The sequence below is a fragment of the Lynx canadensis genome, chromosome D1 (genome assembly GCF_007474595.2).
Source record: "Lynx canadensis isolate LIC74 chromosome D1, mLynCan4.pri.v2, whole genome shotgun sequence".
Taxonomy (NCBI): Eukaryota; Metazoa; Chordata; class Mammalia; order Carnivora; family Felidae; genus Lynx; species Lynx canadensis.
Window position 1 is genome coordinate 9,308,645 of NC_044312.2, and position 20,120 is coordinate 9,328,764.

Here is a 20,120-nt window from a genome sequence, read left to right on the forward strand (position 1 = left end):
AAATGAGCTGATAAAATGTCCATGCCCCGAACACATAGGATAAGGCCATATTGTCAGCTGGGTGTCTTGGTTCACAATATGTCCTAATTATTTCTGGAAGGAAAACATTGTAAACACAGGAAGAAGCCTGACAATAGTACATATCGATGACAAATTTGGAGTAACAGCAGGTAAGTGGGTGCCAGATAGTGCATTTATGGCATAGGGTAATTGGAAGTGTTTGATCTTTATGGAGAGATGGCGAACCTCTGTGAGCCAGATGTGTGTTGCCTAGCTCCATCCATCATAACTGTCTGCCTTCTGATCAAGACTGCTAGTTAGAGTTTTGTTTAGTTATATATCCAGCTGCTGTTTTGCAGTATCAATCACATGCACACTTCAGTTACCACCGAGTATAAACACTGGGATGTCCATATCTGTGAGTTGCATTTGGATTTCTTGTGAAGTGTTAAAAAATATATATATATGGAATTGGCAACTGTTTAGTATAGCATCTCAAGATCTCTTTGGTTTCTCTGAAGCTTTGGAAAACACATCCAAGACATCTCTTCTACATCAAAACAGAAAAGTTCCTTCCTCAGTCTGTTTCAACCCCTCCTTCTGGCTCTCAGTGGTCCTGGGCGATTCCTTCCTTCTCTCTGGGCCTCAGTGTCCTTGTGAGTAGAAGGGGAGGGTTAGATTCTTCCCATTTCAGTATTCAATTTGACTTGATAGCTTTTCCTGACCTCAGAACATGTCCCACCCACTGACACCCTCTCCCCAACTTCCAAAGCCAAGCTGAACCCCTCTTTGTTCTGAGAAAGATATATCTCCTTTCCTCTGGTTCAGGTAGAGCTTTGCAAGTTGAGTTTTCAAGGGAATAGGGAACAGAAAAATCACAGAAAGCCCAAGACCAATTATGCACAGTGCAAATGTTCTGACACTAACTTTAATATCTAGTCAAAGATCAGTATGGGTGAGACAGTTGAGGTGACTTCAAAGCCCAGATCTCCTTCTGTCACCTCAGTTCTCTCTGGGGCAGATGAGAATTTTTAATAATAATCATTATCATTTGCTGATAGACTTATAAATATTTTCACTTATATACTTTAAAATATATGTCATTGGGGCGCCTGGGTGGCTCAGTCGGTTAAGCGTCCAACTTTGGCTCAGGTCATGATCCTGGTCCGTGAGATCGAGTCCCGTGTTGGACTCTGTGCTGACAACTTAGAGCCTGGAGCCTGCTTCAGATTCTGTGTCTCCCTCTCTCTCTCCCCTACTTGTGCTCTGTCTCTCTTTTTCAAAAGCGAATAAACCTTAAAATTTTTTTAAAAAATAAAATATATGTCATTGATAATAAAATATATGTCATTTATCAACAAGAAGCCCAGTGGCCTTGAGAGGATGGCACTCACATCTGTTTTGCAGATGAGAAGAGTAAATGTCAGGTAGAAAGTGATGGAGCTTAGATGTGACCCAGGTTTGTTGGATTGCTTCCTGTTGCCTTTTTAATTTACATTTCTGGTCCAAGGAAGGACTAGCTTTGGAATAACCACTTTGCCTCAGGGCTTCTGCTTCAGATTCCATACATGATGTTGGGTCTTGGTCATGACCTTTGCTCCCTCTCAACCCACCCATCCCTGCAGTGCTTCTGTAGGTTGTTTAGATGATGCCACACCCAGCCTGAACCAGAAGCAGCACTCTCCTTTCCCGTGACACCCAGACATCCTAGAAAGAACTAGACACAAAAAGTTCATAATTTCCTTCTAGAACCTATCTCTAGCTCTGTCCTAGAACTTGCTTCCAGAATATTCCCTGTCATTCCCCACCACTCCTGCACCTCTGGTCTCTTGGGCTCACCATGGCACCTGGCCCTCTCTATAAAAAGAGGAAAACATTTCCTGAACCGGAGTCACAGCATACCATCTGACCTTGCAGCACCCTTTGCTGCCCTCCTGGAGATCCCTAGGTCCTTCCTCACCCAACCCATTTCTCCCTGACCTTTCTTCTTCCCTATCGCTTACTCTCCTGCTATGACTTTCAATGAAGTGCGGTTTCTTTAGTATTATCTAGCTGCCTGAGAAGCTGGTATCCCCTGGCTTCGTCCTGGGAATGGATGTAGAATGCCACTCCACCACGTGAGAAGGCAGAGACCCTGTTGGCTCCCTCTTGAGGGCTGAAAGAGATCCACGAACCTAGGGAAAAGCAGAGCTTACCAGCTGAGTTGGCCTGCTGTCCCTGGTGATCCACCGTTTAGATGCTCTCCCAGTTTCCATGCGGTCTTCCATAGTTTTACACACTAAAGGCTCCTATGCATATTCCTAACAAATATAATAGCCACTAAGGAAAGGGGAGAGTAATTTCCTTATGCTGTCAACTTCTTATGAAAGTATGGGAAAAGATGAAGAGAGGGGACCACCAATGGTCTCATTTCCTAGACACTAAGCCAATTTTTAGTATTCCATGCTAAAGACAGACAGAAGCCTTGACTGATATCAAAATCTAATTTTAATCCAGAAATACCTCCCCAAACCTACTAGAACTTGGACAATTTATATCTTGGGCTACTTCACTATGGTATTCTAATGGTGGTGCTACAACAATGAAGACACCAAAAGAAGAAAGAAGCAGCTGTAAATAAGACTACGAACTGATTATCCATGCTTTAAATTTAGGGAGTTGGCCACACCCTCCTTCTTCAAGGAAGAAATCACAGCCATTGCAGCACTGTCTTGTCAAATCTAAGAACAGAGCATGTATATGTTAAATTGAATCCATGGTTAGAAGAAGGGTACGATTTGGACAGTGGTCCCAAGCTCTGAAGACATACAAAGTGCAAGAAATACCCATACTCTCTTCCCTGCTTTCTTAAAACTTACTATACAAATTATTTTTGGAGCACCTGGGTGGCTCAGTCAGTTAAGCATCCAACTTCGGCTCAGGTCATGATCTCACAGTTTGATAGTTCAAGCCCCGTGTTAGGCTCTGTACTAATGCAGAGCCTGCCTGGGATATTCACTCTCTCTCTCTCTCTCTCTCTCTCTCTCTCTCTCTCTCTCTCTCTCCCTGTCCCTCCCATGCTCTCTCTCTCTCAAAATAAAGTCTCCTAATTATGTCACCTCTCATCCTACAATGTGACTTTACTTCAGTAAGATTTCCCCAGTTGCCTGCGCACAGCAGATGGCCATCGGATGACCCAGTGTGTGTCTTTCTGCTTTGCTAGTGTTTTATTTTTCTTATTTTTTAGAAGTACTTGCTCTCTTTGTGGTGATTACTAAATCTCTTAGGAAAACTATAATTTTTCTTTAATAAGTACATTTCACTTGCCCTTGCTACTTTTTTTCTGAATTGCCAGCAGACGGATCCATTTATTTGTAATGTTCCATTTATTTGTAATGTTTTCGAGGTGATCAGGGTCCACCCTGGGAGTGCCTTGCCCCTAACCTTTTGCTCCCTCTTACAGCTCAGCGCTTTGCATATTGCTTGTTAACGTTGCCAACCAACCCCCTTCATGAGCTCAGAAAGAATTAAAAAAGAAAAAAAAATTTTTTCTGAGCAGGCAATGCCTTCTAAACTCAAAATGCCAGTGTTTGAATACAAGAGGTACATATTATGTCCTTGGCACTCATTTGAATGAATGCTTGATCTATGCCTTTCAAAATAGCCCATTGTCTGACTTTAATTAGCCCACTATCCTGACTTGTTTATAGAACTGAACCACATTTCCAAGGCTCTGGATGTTCTCCACCCAACCACCTGCTCCTTCACAATTGCAGAATTTCTTAAAAAATAATAATAATAAAGGCAGGCCTTTTGCAAGCAACTTATTTTTTCAGCTGCTCTATTAGTTCTGAGGTTGTTGTTGTTGTTGTTGTTGTTGTTGTTTAACTATCACGAAATCTAAAATATTTCCTGGTGGTGAATTCTTTCACGCAGCTTGCAAAAATAATCAGGTTTGCAGTGAAACCGCCGTGGCAAGTCCGTCTGGAAGGGCTAAAGTTCTGCAAATTCTGTTCTGGCCATGGTGTGCAGGACCATTTATCAACGAGCATCCCAGTGGCTGCCGTTGTTATTACTTAGCTACATAAATACAAATAGCATTCCAAAGGCACACCAGGGGTAAAAAAAAAAAAAAAAAAAAAAAAAAAAAGTGTTTCCTTTTGTAACTTAGGCAACAGAAATCACTTTCCCACAGAGACAGCCTGGACATAGTTTTGTGCCAAGCAGGAGAGTTTTAACAGTAGAATTTCAAGAAATTGTCAGAAGGTTGGAATTGTATAACTGTGTTAGCTCTCCCAAGATCGTAAAATAGTCCATACACCAGAAATGTAAGATACTTGGAATCACAGTTGTTGTTTTTTTAATTTTGAGATTTGCAATAAAGAAAGGACCTGAATTCTATTTTTAAACTTTTATTAACTAGGTGTTTTAATTACAAAAGGATGCACGGGAAATTTTCAAACAATAGAGCGTATAAAGTAAATAATAGAAGTCCATGACCTTTCCTGCTTACCCATCCCCCCTTGTTCTATTTCCCATACTGAGTTTCATGTACAGTCTTCCAGAATTTTTCTATGACACTTTATTAGAAAGAAATTAAGTTGCTATACCAACAAGTCAATGAACATCAAAATCTGTGTTCAGTATTTACAAGCACTATTATAAAAATGCATAAATTAATGTTCTCCTGGTAAATCCCCTCCCCCAAGAAAGAACCTCAACAAGACTTTTAGTGTTCCTTTTAACTCTATACATTTGAAGGCCTTAAGCAAATCATTTAACCCTTTTATGTTCTCCGTTTTATATCGATTACATAATACCTACTTTGCCAGAGGCTGGTGATAATGAAAACAAACTGCGCAAACCCAGATGAGCTGTTTCTTTGCGAGATAAATCCTCCTCTGTAATCTAGGCTTTGTAGACATGTGGCAAATGTTTTTAAGGATACATCTGTCAATATTCCTTCCTCACAAATTTTTATTGGCTTCTGGATTGGACCTATACAACATATTATCAAATCATTTAAGAACGTAGGGGTTTTTGCTTTGTGAAAGTACAGCATGAGGGAGAAGGGCCAGCCCCCTCTTTATACCCAAGCATCAGTGGGGAAGGTGGTGATAAAGAAGAAAAGAGAGAAAGAGCCCTGGGAACTGGTACAACTGGGACAGGTGGCCAGCAGCCCTCAACACTCCCACGGTGAGGATCAACCCTTGGCAGGCTCTAACACAAAGCCAAAGAGAGTTTGGGAAAAAAAAAAAAAAGTCACCTGCTGGCCTCCTGACACTCCTCCCCTAAGGAGAACCATCAGACCCTCACCGCTGGATCTCTGTTCAGTTACAAGAGCCCTTGCCCTCACCCATCGTCCATTTCTGACCCATCATTTTCAGCACCAGTTTAAATTTCCTACAATACCACTACCACTATGTCTGCATAGTTAAGGAACTTCTCCACGACCATTGCCTGCTACCGGACCCTTTATAAGCTGGTTCCCACACCCTCCACCAGCTTCTCTTCAGCTTTCTCTCTGCACACTTCCTGCACACATTTCCGTGTCCGTGACATGCTAGCCTCACATTCAAGCCTTTGCTTTTCTCCTCAAGTACAATGCCCCTTACCCTGTCTGCTTACTGATCTCCTTTCATCCTTCAAAACTGGACTCAGATACCTCCCACGATATAGTGTCTTCAGTCACCTTCCCCCAAGACAGCAACTCACCTCCACCCCCAGCCCTCATGCTCACCCCCACCCCCCACCCCCCATCTGCACTAAATCAAGCTACATCCCTTCCTGGCTTTGCAACCTTGGACAAGTCCATTATACCGTCTATTAGTTTTGCAGTCTGTAGTCTAGAGATAATAACTTACAACCATCTATTTCATTAGTGAGGATTTAATGATAATGTTGCACAAATCATTTAGTGCAGAGCAGAAGACACAAAGCACAAAAATAGGAGCCATTAATAAAAACGATGAAACACACACCTATATACGTCAAGTGCTTGGTACAGAATCTGGCATGAAGTAAATATTCATGAAATGCTAGTCCTCCCAACCCCATTTGTACAGTTGTGCAACTGTCTTCCCTATGAAACTGTTTGCTCCCTAAGAACAGAACCCATGCCCTATCCCTTTTATTTCTGGAAATTACACAATCCTGATGCATACTAGGCACGTGATACATTTTTACTAAATCAATTAAATATGTAGAGTGTGTACCATGCACTTGGAAACTAGGACTCCAGTATCTCCCACAATATAACGGACTCAGTCACCTTTCCCCAAGGCAGTAACTCCCCTCCGCTCTGCCTCCACATTGTATAATCTAGCCTGGATTGGCATCCGTGAGTTACTTTTTCCTGGGTACATCTGCATCAGCTACTTATTGCTGCATGAGAACCTACCCTAACCTTAGGAGGTGATGAGACTTACATATTCTTTCTCACAATCCTGTGAGTCGGCCGGATGTTCCTCGGGGCTCAGTCATGCGGTTGCGCTTAGCCAGAGGTTCCACCATGTTGGAAGTCCAAGACGGCCTCCTTCCCATATCTGGCACTCAGTTCTGGCCCTCGGCAGGAGTGATGGAATTCACTTCCACAGTCAGTCATACTCCAGGAGCTGAGACTGACTTGTTGAAGAGGAGATGGTAAGGCAGGATTTCAAGCAAAGGTGAAACTGCAAGTGCTCTTGATGCCTAGAGTTTGAAGTGCACACATCATCACCTCTGCTACATGCTGTTAGTCAGAGAAAGTTACAAAACCATCCTAGACCTGAGGGGTAGCGGGACAGACTCCACTTCTTAATGGGCGGGGGGGGGGGGGGGAGCTGCAAAGAAACTGTGACCATATTTAATCTACCACGAACTGGCTTGTCTCCCTAAGTGGATCCCAATCCAAGCCTCTGAGTGGTGTTTTGTCTACACAGCACTGTGACGTGCACATCAGAGGTGCCCGGGAAATATCTGGTTTGACGGAAGGGGCACGTGCAGAGAACTTGCTTGTTAGGTCACTGAGAGCTTGACAGAGCAGAGATATGGGAGGCAGAGACTCTGGGTTTACAGCTAGTTCCATAATTTACTAGACATGGGATCTTGGGCATATTACTTATCTTCTCTGATGCTCGGTTTCCTTGTTTGTAAAACTGAGGTGATAGTATTTAGTTTATAATAAGATAGCCTTATAGAAAGCACCTGACACATGGTAGATGCTTCTAACTATAGTTCCTATTCATTGTGGGATATTTTTCTTACCTATGGCTAATTACCATGGAACTCAGATAAGTGGCCCACAAATCAAAACCTGTTTCAAACTTTGCAAAACTAATAAAGTTCATTAGAGCAAGGTTAGTATAGTTTATTCACAGTATAAGATTTCACACCAATCAGAATGCCCCTGGTTCTACTACATGGTTTAACATTAAGTAAGGCATCTGATTCTCTATGCCCATTCTCTTCTGGAAGAAGAAGATATTCCAACCTAACATGGAGATCCACTGAAAGACTAATTGTGTTACATCCAGCATTAACTTTACATTAATTTCAAAGCTGGAGGAAAATCGTATGACTTATGATGGGTCTAAATTCAGATATTATTTTTTTTAAGTTTATTTATTTATTTTGAGAGAGACAGAGATAGTGAAAGTGGGGGAGGGGCAGAGAGAGGGAGACAGAGAATCCCAAGCAGGCTCCACGCTGTCAGCTTGGAGCCCGACACGGGGCTCGAAGTCACGAAATCGTGAGATCATGACGTGAACCAAAACCAAGAGTCGGACGCTTAACCGACTGAGCCACCCAGGTGCCCCTAAATTCAGATATTAAAACAAGGTTTTAGAATGTACAGTATAGTATCCTCAACCCCTCTCTCAACCATAGGTGTGATGACAATGAGGTATTAAATATACAGACGGCTATGAATTCCTTTAAAGGGGAGCCCAGCTGGGTGCCTGTGTGCCTGGGTAGCACCTGGGTGGCTCAGTCAGTTAAGCACCTGACTTTGGCTCAGGTCATGATCTCACAGTTCATGAGTTCAAGTCCCTCATGGGGCTCTGTGCTGACAGCTGGGAGCCTGGAGCCTGCTTCTGTACCTCCCTCTTTCTCTGCCCCTCCCCCCCTCACACTCTGTCTCTCTCTCTCTCTCTCTCTCTCTCTCAAAAACAAATAGAAATTGAAAAGGAAGCCCAGCTATCCGCGAGTGGCTATGATTATTATTAGTAATTAGTAATAATTACTAATTAGTAGCAATTATCTTTAAGATTAAAGAGCCACATTCTAAAGTATGTCATTAGAATTTAGAAATAAATTATATAACAGTGTGAAAAATCTTATACTAGTCGGAGATCTTTTCCTCATACATTTCAGTATATTTCTTCAACCAGATTGGCAACTGAAAATATTATTGGGTCATAAAAATGACAATAAATGTACTCAAGGTGAAACTCCTAATCTTATCACTTCACTACCTGGATGACCCATTAGTTCAAATTAACTCATTTTCATGGAGGGGCTTTTGGGGCAGCTGTGAGGCTGCTGTGTTAGCTACAGGAAGTTGCAGACTGGCAAATTTCATTCAAATATAAACCTCTGAATTTGGCTACCTGGCATTGTGAGATCCTGTTGTTTGCTATATGCAAAATAAAAATTATATACCATCTTGCTTGGTCAAAAGTTATGGGCTCTTCAGTATTAATTTCAATATTATTTCTGGAGAATTCATATGATCAGAGGCAACTGTATGAACATAGTATCTTGAAACAGGAAGAAGGGGACGTGAGCTTTCCCTTCACACGTGCGATGACAGCGAGGGCGCCTGCTAAAGACTCACGTGGTAGCCTGTTCCTCCTCAACCTATGAGGTCTGAGAAGGAGATGGGGAGTAAGTGCCAGCCCTGAACTCTGTCCAGGGAGATCCTTTCCAGTCCCTACACAGGGCCGTTGGAACTCAGTTCTATGTTCTGTGAGGCCAGCTGACAGGGTGCGTGATCATTGCCTTTTATATCCACCCCCCTAAATATTTCCCAGGCCACCACAGAGAGGGCAGTGCTCAGTATCGCTATAAAACAACTAATCTGATGGAAATGTTTTAGGTCATGATTATAGTGGTGGGTCACAGGAGTCTGTCAAAATTTGTCAAAATTCATCAAATTGTATGTTTAAAATTTGGGAATTTTATTATATGTAAATTGCACCTCAGTAAAGCTGACCCCCCAAAATAGTATATCCATTGGAGGACTAAGGAGATATATATATATATATATATATATATATATATATATATATATATATGTAGGTGTCAGACAGGAAAGTGGCAATCTTCTTTGTGAGCTTTGGTATAATTACATGCTCTCTCTGGATGTCCCCAAGTCTCCTATATACTTAAAAAAAATTAACTACATAGGAAATTTTTCTATTTTTATTTTTGAGATATTAAAATGCTTGGAGGACAGCATGGCATATTAGTTAATGAATAGGATCTGAAATTCCAAAGGTCCTTATTTGAGTCCATCCACCACGATCACCATCACCTTCACCCATTTGGGAACTTGGGTTATTTCTCTACTCTTCAGTTCCCTCATCATTGAAATGAGAATCATATTCCCTCTCTTTAGGGACTGTGGTGATAATTAAATGAGATAATACATATAACACATCTGGGCACATGCTTAACAGTTTGTCTATGAAATGGCAAGTATGGGTTTATGAATTACTTCTATTGTAATTTAAATCTCTGTGAGAGAATTTGGAAATTAGGAGAAAATAAAATATTTTGTGCTGTGTAAAAAACAGAAAGGTATCTATGTCTAATTTAGGTACTCAATTGTTTGGGTCAGACTAGATGGTCTGGGGGTGGGGAGATCTCACCCACAACAAAACTGGGTCCTGCATAAAACACATTTTAGTAAGAGTTTGTTGACTTGGCAGGAAGTAAGGGAAGTCTCCAAGGCTGGGGGAAGAAGGGCAAGGAGTGCTGGTAGGGGAGGCTGGGGAAACTGTTTGATGAGAAATTAAGACATTGAATGATGAGAAGGTGATCACACCAAAAAGGCAAGTTCCCCAGAGAACAGGTGTCCAAGTTAGCTTTATGCATGACAGTCCTTAAACAGTTGCCAAGGTTGGAGCTGAACTTGGGACTCCAAGATTAACCGGGGAACCGGGAAGGGAGCTGGCTCCCCAGAAATACAAACATAAATCTTCTGGAGGAAAACAATCTCAAATTAGAACCCCAGATTTTCACAGATGAAGGTTAACCAGATATGAGTTTCAATCAAAGATTGCCAAATGCATAAGGAAGCAAACCAGGATGAGAGTCAGCATAAACAATAAACAATACATTCAAATGCCTAAAGCTTTTAGGTATTAGAACTACCAAATACAAAATACACAGTCACTTAATAAGTAGCAAACATTCAACTAGAGACTAACAGAAATCACTAGGTGGTGGATTTTTTTTAAAAAATCATGTGGAATTTATATAAATGAAAAAATATGTATTCATTGACAATGTTTAAAACGCAATGTATGAGGGGGAACCTGGGTGGCTCAGTTGGTTGAGCGTCCAACTCTTGGTTTCAGCTCAGGTCATGATCTCGCAGCTTCGTGAGTTTGAGCCCCACATTGGGATTCTCTCCCTCCCTCTCTGTGCCCCTCCCCCACTCACACTGTCTCTGTATCTCTCAAAATAAATTAACTTATAAATAAATAAATAAATAAATAAATAAATAAAACAAATTAGCTGAAGAAAGAATTAGTGAACTGGATGTATTTCTGAAGAAGTCGATAGCAATTTATACCAAAATATAGAACAGAAAATCATGGATAAAGAGAGTATAATGGGAGGTTTTCGGTATAGAGGGTGAAGGTAAAAGGTTTAACAAACGTCTTCACAGAGCCCCAGAAGGAGAGAATGAGGACGATACAGACAAGACAATATTTAAAGAGAGGACAGTTGAAACTTTTCCAGAGTTAAAATGAGGTCACTTTGAAGAAATTTGAAGACAAAGGAGTATATTAAAAAGCAGAGACTTTAAAAATTGGCAGAATACCTAAAGAGATTTTTTTTTCCAGAGAAGACATCCAGATGGCCAATAGACACCTGAAAAGATGCTTAACATCACTCATCATCAGGGAAATGCAAATCAAAACCACAATGAGATATCACCTCACACCTGTCAGAATGGCTACAATCAAAAACACAAGAAACAATTGTTGGGGGGATGTGGAGAAAAAGGGAACCCTTGTGCACCATCGGTGGGAATGCAAGGTGGTACAGCCACTGTGAAAGACAGTATGGGGGTTCCTCAAAAAGTTAAAAATAGAAATACCATATGATCCAGTAATTCCATGACTGGGTATTTACCCAAAGAAAACAAAAACACTAATTCAAAAAGATATATGCACGCTTACGTTTCTTGCAACATTATTTACAATAGCCAACTTATGGAAGCCGTCCAAGTGTCTTGGAAGCAGTCCAAGTCTTTCAACATATATATATATATGGGGGGAGGGGATGGGTGAAATAGGTGAAGGGAATAAGAGGTCCAAACTTCCAGTTATAAAATGAATGTCATAGGGATGAAAAAAAAGTACAGCCCAAGAAACATAGTCAATAATATTAGAGTAACATTGTATGGTGACAGAGGGCACCTCCACTTACCGTGGGTAAGCGCTGAGTAATGTGTAGAATTGACAAACCCCTACATGTGTACACCTGAAACCAATGTAACGTTGTATTCAACTATACTTCCACAATAATTTCTTTTTAAAAAGCATAAAGGAAAGAAAAATTGTCTAAAGAATAACTATAAGGTCAAGAGCAATCCTGAAAGCTGAGACAGTGGGGTGACATCTTTGAAGTGGTGAGACAGGAAGAACCATAAAGTTACATTTGTGAACCTGGCAATGTTCCCTTTTAAGTACAAGAGAAAAAGAAATGATATTTTCAGGGTAAATAAAAACTGAAGCATTTTACCACCAACATCACCTACAGGAAAGGAATTTTCTGAAGGATTACTTTTTAGAGAGAGAGGGTGAGGGGCAGAGAGGAAGGGAGAGAGCATCTCAAACAGGCTTTACCCAGGTGCCCCTGAAGGATTACTCCAGAAGGAGGAAAATGAATCCTAAAAAAAAAAAAATAGTCTGGAGGAAGAGTAAGCAAAGAAAATAGTGAATACATAAGTAAATCTAATACAGATTTACTTAATAAAATGACGATGGGGAGCCTGGGTGGCTCAGTCGGTGAAGCGTCTGACTCTTGATTTCAGCTCAGGTCATGATCTCACAGTCAGGGAATCGAGCCCTAAGTCGGGCTCTGCACTGATATCTCGGAGCCTGCGTGGGATTCTCTCTCTCCCTCTAGCTCTGTCCCTCCCCCGCTCACTCTCTCTGTCTCTCTCTCTCAAAATAAATAAGTAAACTTTTTAAAAAATGATGATAATTATGATGTCTAATTGGAAAGATGCAATATAAAGAAACAACCTAAAATGCCAGAAAATAGCACAGTCACATAAATTAGGGAGAGGCCTAGTGAGAGCTAATGTTCCGAGGACTTTGTCAGTGGGAGTTTTCAGGTATCGATCGTAGTGTTTGTTAAATACACAAGGTAAAATTTTGTGGGTAACCATAAACAATGAAAACACACTGGTAATTTCCACAGCAGGTAGAAAGCAAAACTGTGTAGGAGAAATGAACACGAGAGGCTTCTTTTCATCAAATCATAAGTAAAATCAATGAGACCCGTAACTGGGAATCTGCTGTAGGGTCTTTGGGTATTGAATCTGGGTTGGGGGAGGGTACAGCGCTCCAGTTCCACGGGAATGAGGGGGCCTGGGCAGAAGGAGAAGGGGTGTGAGGAGACCCCCGGGACTGGCTCGTGGCACAGGTGAAGGACAGGAAAGCTTTCACAGCAGAGATGTGTAGGGCGTAGACTGGGCCTTATCCACGCCTTGGGGAAGAGGCTTGGACGAAGAGCCGTGTGAGAGCAGAATAGGGTGCTGACACTTTCGTCCATCAGGTTGGGCCTGTGTCCGCGTCTCACAGAAGCCTTCGGCCTGGCCCAGCCTTGGCCAGAGTGGCTTAAGGGTAGCAGGCAGGGAGAAAAGGTGGGAGAAGGGGAGCAGGACATCTCCCCTGGCCAGCATTCAGGACACAGCCCACGGACACCCGGAAGGAGGCGGACACAGAAGCCAGAGGGTGTAGGCCTTGGTGCCCGCCTTCGAGAAAACACCCAGCCAGACAGAGCTGGGACTCGGAGGAACCCCAGGATAAGATGGGCCCCGCAACATGGGAAATTGTGCCCAAACACAAGTGCTTCTGTGCTTAATCACTGTTTCTTCCTTTGCTTCCCATAGAGATGTAGGCACCCCTGGCCCTGCCTGCCCGTGGTTCCCTTCTGCCACTTAAAAGTGTTAACTTATTGAACAGGAAGTCACCTAAATCAGAGCATGTTTAGAGGAACTTGCCATAGATTTGAAGGGGCATAAGAACGCATGTGAGTGATAAGCACTATGTCACTAGCACTCATTTCCTGCTCACTCGATGCCAGGAGCTATTCTATGCGCTTGCATGATATGTGCATACCTACGTGCAGGTGTGATACAACTTGATGTTCACGTACCCAAGATCACACGGCTAATAAGAGGCAGAGCCGGGATTCAAACGCATACACTCTGGGTCCAGAGTCGTCTTCGCTCAAATTAACTTGCGCTACTTCTGAATGGGTGGAGAACACTTTGGCTCGGACGACGTTGAATTCCAGTTTGGTGCTATGAACTGAATGTTCGTCGGCTCCTCAGAATTCATATGTTAAAGCCCTGACCCCGCCATGTGATTGTGTTCGGAAATGGGGCCTTTGGGAGCTGATTGGGTTACGAACGTGGAGCCCTTGTGATTGGGATCAGTGCCCTCATGGAAGAGACACATGAGAGAGATGATCTCTCTTTCTGCCACATGAAGACACAGTGAGAAGAGGGCCATGCTCAAACCACTCAGGAAGAGAGGTCTCCCCACCAAGAACCTGATCACGTGGGCACCCTTCCAGCCTCCGAGCTGGGAGAAATGTTTCCTGTTTAAGCCACCCCAGTCCATGGTATTTGCTGGTAGAGAAGCCCGAACTGATTCAGACCTTGGGGAAATGATGGATGGTCTCTGAGTATTTGGAGAGCCATATATGGAAGAAGGGTCAAACTTATTGTATATGGACCAAAAAGATGAGAAATAAGAAAATGATTCTCTTCTGCTTGCTTTGAGACAGTCAAAAGTGCCCAGAGAAGAAATGGGCTTTCACAGAGGGTGTTGGGCTCTCCATCCCTCGGAGCTCAATGCACTCAGCGTTAATAACATGGACAGGACCTTGGCATTGAGTGGGTGCTTGCACGAGGCTCTCCATAAAGTCTCTTCCAACTTGCGAGGGTCTGCAGCACCTTGAGCGCCAGGCTAAGAGCTCAGATCCAAAGAACTAGATGCTGAGGACTCTCAACTTTTGCAACAGCTATTTTTTTCCCTGCACAACTTTGTTGGGGGGGCATCGTGGAGCCAGAATTTGCAGTTGTATATTTTAAGACTCTGCATCCCCGGATACGCTTCCTTCAGAGGTCAGCTTAGGTATCACCTGCCCCAGGATGTGCTCCTCACCCCATCCCCAATACGAGCTTTGGTGCCCCCCTCACTCCACCTTTCCCCGACCATGCACTTCTCACACACTCCACTGAGTTGTCTGTTTCTTTGTCACTCTCTGCGTTAGCTTCCCAAGACTGCAGTAACAGATTAACTACAAACGGAGTGGCTTCAAATACCAGAAATGTACTGTCTCACAGTTCTGAGACTAGAAGTCCAAAATCAAGGTATCAGCAGGGCCAGACGCCCTCTGAAGGATCTAGGGAAGCACACCTCCCTGCCGCTTCCAGCTGCTGGTTGTTGCCGGCCCACAGTCCTCGGTGGTCCTCAGCTTGACGTTGTATCACTCAAACTTCTACTTCTGTCTTCACGTGTCCTTCTCCCCTCTGTGTCTGTGTCTCTGTGTTTCTCTCTCCTCTTTTTATACGGACACCGGTCACGCTGGATTTAGGGCCCGCCCTCATTCAGTATGACCTCCCCTTACTTTAACGAGTTGTGTCTTCAAAGGCCCTATTTCCAAATCAGGTCACATTCACAGGTACTGGGGTTAGGACTCCCATACATCTTCTGAGGGGACATAACCAAACAGACAACATCCCCCAACCTCCCATGATCACTAGACCGTGGGCTCTTTGAGGACTGTATCTTTATTCCACACAGTTTTGTTGTGTCTACTATGAACCACATTGTGTTCTGGGCACTGAGCACAAGCCACAGTCAAGGTCCCTACTCTGGCTGGAGCTTTGATTCTACATAAAGGCAGACTGTAAAACAGTGACCACTCAGTGCTGAAGCCAAATGCCAAACATATGTATGTGTGTATTTAAAGCACATGGTATATATTTGATATTACCACAAACAGTAAAAAAAATGAAGTACAAATTATTCCATTTCATCCAGCCTGAGCTTTTCGGCATGTTTACTAGAATCGAACTTTGGTTTCTAACTCTGTCCCTCATGAAACTTTGTACTCTGACACTTGAAGTTTTTATTTTTTTAATGTTTATTCATTTTTGAGAGAGAGAGAGAGAGAGAGAGAGAGAGAGAGAGGGAGAGACAGAGCATGATCAGGGGAGGGGCAGAGACAGAGGGAGATGCAGAATCTGAAGCAGACTCCAGGCTCTGAGCTGTCAGCACAGAGCCTGATGCACAGAGCCTGATGCAGGGGTCTAACCCACGAACCATGAGACGGTGACCTGAGCTGAAGTCGGAGGGACGCTTAACAGACTGAGCCACCCAGGCACCCCGCTGATACTTGAATTCTTAACCTAGGTTGCCCTCCCAGTTCAGCCCCCAAATAATGTTTCTTAGTATCAGGATATAAACCTTATCAAATGTATCCCTAATCTTTTCTTTTTTTTAAATTTGAACTCGGAACTAAAGAAAACACTAACACTCTCTTTGCCTTCCAGAGTGGAGTCAGCAACTCCCCGTCTCCGTTTGCCCAGATGCCAGGTGAGTGCTGAAGCTCAACGAGCAGTTACTTAATTCCCTTTTGAGTTTCAGTCCGGCATTGGGGTTTCCATTCTTTTATAACTGCCTTATAGCACCTCCGAAATGTTACTTTTTCAAACAAGTTATTTTTAAAATAGAAAATCAGTGAAGACAGACCTAATTCAATCATTCCTGAGTTTGGAATTCATTCTGTCTTGAAGGCGGCCTTTCCATCCCTGGCCTCGCAGAAGCTTAGTGAGCGAAAGCAGTAACAGGCCCTCGGTACGGTTTTAAAATGTGCACAATTCTGGGACCACGATCCGATAGATTATGCGCCTGCTTTGAAACAGAAAGGCAGGTGAAGAAACTACCATTTATGGAGGGCTCTCTGTACATCAGGCACCTTAAGCGTTTGGTATTCATTTCAATACATATGTGTCCTTCAGTGCTCCTGCAGAGGTGGGAAAGGGGCATTCTGATTCTTAGCAAAAGTGTTGGGGATGCCTATGCACACGTGCACACGCATGTGCACACTAACACACACTCCTTTCAGAGCCCAGACTCGGAGATGGCACAGGCTTTCTCAAATGATTTTAGGAAGCTTCGCAGCTGGATAAGAAAAGGAATAAGGGCCAAAAGGAGACCCCGCATATCTGAATGTCTGTATGTTGTGTTTCCCAAACATGTTTATCATCCCTGGAATCTGGCTACATCGGCTCCCTCCTATAGAAGGAAATTTTTGCACCTTCCCGTACTTTCCAGAACTATTTCTCCTCTTTTTAAGGAGAAAAATATACACTTAAGAAAGCACAAGGGTTTGTGGTTTTTTTTCCTTTCTTTCTTTTCTTCATGGTTGTTTTTATTTGGAAATTGGGAATATAGACATGAGATCCTAGAAGACTTGTTTACATACTCTTCATTCTCCCCTCAGCTTCAGTCACTCCCGTGGATACAAATTCATGGCATGAAACAGAATTTTCTTTATTGATATTAATTTTCACTTGCACATATTTTTTTTTCCCCCCTGTGGAAGTATGCTTATGATGAAACCCCTGACTGCAGCTTTCAAATTCATGAGCAGATTAGAAGTCTGGGGCTATAGAATTTCAGATGACAGTAGAAGGAGTAGAATTTGCTGTAAGTTTCTACGGGGAATTTTGAAATCCTCCGAATGAATGAATAAATTTACATATAATTGTTGAACACGGTGTTATGCTGCTGGATTTACAGCAAAATATAAGACATAAGCCCTGACCCCCATGGAGCTGGCAGGTAGATTAGAAAGAGGGCTGCAACTCAGCTGAGGGAGTAGTGAGCATACTATAAAGTTCCACACCTCGTGTCAAGGGCCAAAGTCCTGTGTCGGTGGAGTAATGGATGACGGTGTCACGATAACAAAGGGGTATGATCTCTGGGGAGGATAAGTAGAGAGTGGGTGGGACAGAGCTCCCACTCTGGCTGAGGGAAGGGAAGAAAGACAAGCTCAGCCCTTTTGTGACCTCAGGGCGCAGATCTTAGCTAATTAGACCACATCCACCACCAGCTGGAATAATTAAACCATCACTTGTACAGAGCTTGCGTCTACCTCCCGGAACACGTTCTAAATGCTAATGTGTTTCCTGCTACAGCGGAGCCACTGGGTCTGAAAGTCTTTAGCGAACACCTCGTTTCCCCTATGGAACCATTTCACTGGCCCCGCCGTAAATGAGACTCTTCTCAGGTTCATCTGGTTCCCCTGGTTTCACCAAGGGAAGCTTTCTGTGGGAGGTATTCCCTTCCCAAACTCGCCCAGGGCCCAGGTGAGCTGAGTCAGGGACTCGGCATGGACACAAGAGGGCAGCAAATAACACCAGACTCGTCAAAGCCAGCAAACACATTTTTTGGCAGTCCTCTTTCTGACTTGGTTGCAGAGAAGCTCTAGCATCCCAAAGCAAGCAAGCCATTTCTTGATGCCTGCTAGGTATGAGACATCTGATAAAAGGTCAGTATACAAAGAGGTGGAAGCAGCATACAGCCTACCTCTGATTTGGGGGTGGGGTTATCCTATCGCCTTATCTAGAGATACTGCATCTCGGATAACACACCCAGAAGCAGCCTGTTGTTAGCAGCTTGAGTCTATGGGGACAGAGCTCAGAAGCTGTAAAAAAAAAAAAAGACGCTTCATTTCATATAATGTAAACGTCAAGGGATTCCTTTCCTTGTCTCCTTAAGCCCAAACTTTTCCCAGCACAGTGACTGGAACACAGAAAGTGCACAGTAAACGCACTTGCAGTGAGCGAATGAGAAGTTACGGCACCGTCTCCAATGAGCTCCTCTCCAAAGGCAGAATGAATTTTAAACATATTAGTTATTTGGGCTGGACCAGTTAAAAGGGGCAATGCAGCAATATTTAATGCTTTTCAAGACATTTCTCTATTTAAATGTTTGCCTTGGTGTTCAGCCCATGTTAGAAAGATGGTTTCCCCAAGAGAGATGAACATCTTGGAGGGGGGAAGGAAAGAAAGGAACACAAACCATGAGAGACTCGTAACGTTAGAGAACAAACCGAGGGTTGATGGAGGGAGGTGGGCGGGAGATGGGCTAGATGGGTGATGGGCATTACGGAGGGTACTTCTGGGGCACCCTGGTGGCCTAGCTGATGAAGTGTCTGACTCTTGATTTCGGCTCAGGTCATGATCTCAAGGTTTGTGAGATTGAGCCCCACAATGGGCTCTGTCCTGACAGCAAAGAGCCTGCCTGGGATTCTCTCTCTCCCCCTCTCTCGGTCCCTTCCCAGCTGGCACTCCCTTTCTTAAAACAAATAAGCTTAAAAAAAAAAAAAATGGAAGGCACTTATGATGAGCACTGGGTGTTGTATGTAAGTGATGAATCACTGAATTCTACTACCGACACCAATTTTGCACTGGTATGTTAACTAGCTAGAATTTAAATGAAAATTTGAATTAAAAAAAAAAAAAAAAAAGACCGTTTCCCACGTGGAGGGTCTCAGCTGCAACAGATTTGCCTGGACTTCCCATGGAGAGATTGTTGCCAGTTTGTTTTTCCTTTGGCAACAGGTTCACCGGTGACGTCAGGTTACTATGGTGTCAGAAGATCTTTCCTCTCTGACTCGGATTTCCACAACACCAAACAGTTTGCAAACGACGTCTGCACCTCACCGGCGAAGCCCTTTCCCTGTGAGTCCCCCGCAGGGCAGAGCCACCCGGCCCTCCTGGATTCCTACTTCCCGGAGCCCTACGCAGACCACCGGCCCCCGCCGGGCCTGACCCCCAGCACCGGCTCTCTGTTCAGCGCCTCGCCCCTGCCGCCGCTCCTGCCTCCACCCTTCCCTGGGGACCCCACGCACTTCGTGCTTGTGAGTATGCAGGGGTCTCCCATTTAGGGAGTAAGGTGAGGTCTGGCCGGTCATTGCGCTTGGTAACCAGGTGGAAGTCAGGTCCGGCTTGCCCGGCACACCTCTGAGGCTGTTCTCCCAGGATACACTCCGGGAGGGGCCCTTCCTCAAAATCCACGCAGACCACGACCCCCGCAAGGTCTGTCTGTCTAGGGTCTTGGGAGGGGACAACTCTAAGGCAAGTTTGTATCCATTTTGTTAGGACTCAACTCATTTTGCCAGACGCTCCCCCATCGTTCCCGCAGCACACAAGGAAAGCTCACTGAAGTGACATCTCCCACGAGACTAGGCTGTAATCTGCCAGGGCAGGCCACCAAGGTGTCTCCTAACCTCCCAGTCCCCCTGCGCCCTCTCCCACAATATTTCTACCCTATAGAATCTTGTTCTTCCTCAATCCTAACAAAGTGGTGGGTTCCTAAAGATCTGAAGAATACCAACACCCAACTTACAGAATACTGTAAAGCCTTCAACTACAAAGGAATGAATCTCTAAAGATGGGATTTTAGACAAAAGGGGGTGAATTAACCTTATGGAGTTACCTCCTCCAGCCAGGAACTCCTGTGTGCCTTTGTTCCTTTAATACTTGCAACGACTCAGGATACAATTCTTAAAGCCCCATTTTACAGATGAACAAAGTGAGGTACTCAGAGTGAGAAAGTTAGTAAGTGGCACAGCCATGAAGTGAACCCAAGTCTTTCCAGCTCTAAGCCTAT

General features: G+C 43.7%; 1 protein-coding gene across 1 annotated transcript in view; it reads left to right on the forward strand.

Annotated features, from left to right (window-relative positions):
• The window catches only part of CD1H11orf53 (chromosome D1 C11orf53 homolog), a 29,164-nt gene that overhangs the window by 7,807 nt on the left and 1,237 nt on the right, over positions 1 to 20,120 (forward strand). The window contains exons 3-4 of the mRNA XM_032594979.1: positions 15,992 to 16,034; positions 19,070 to 19,368. Coding sequence (XP_032450870.1) covers positions 15,992 to 16,034; positions 19,070 to 19,368 — 342 coding nt within the window. The remainder of the gene's footprint in view (positions 1 to 15,991; positions 16,035 to 19,069; positions 19,369 to 20,120) is intronic.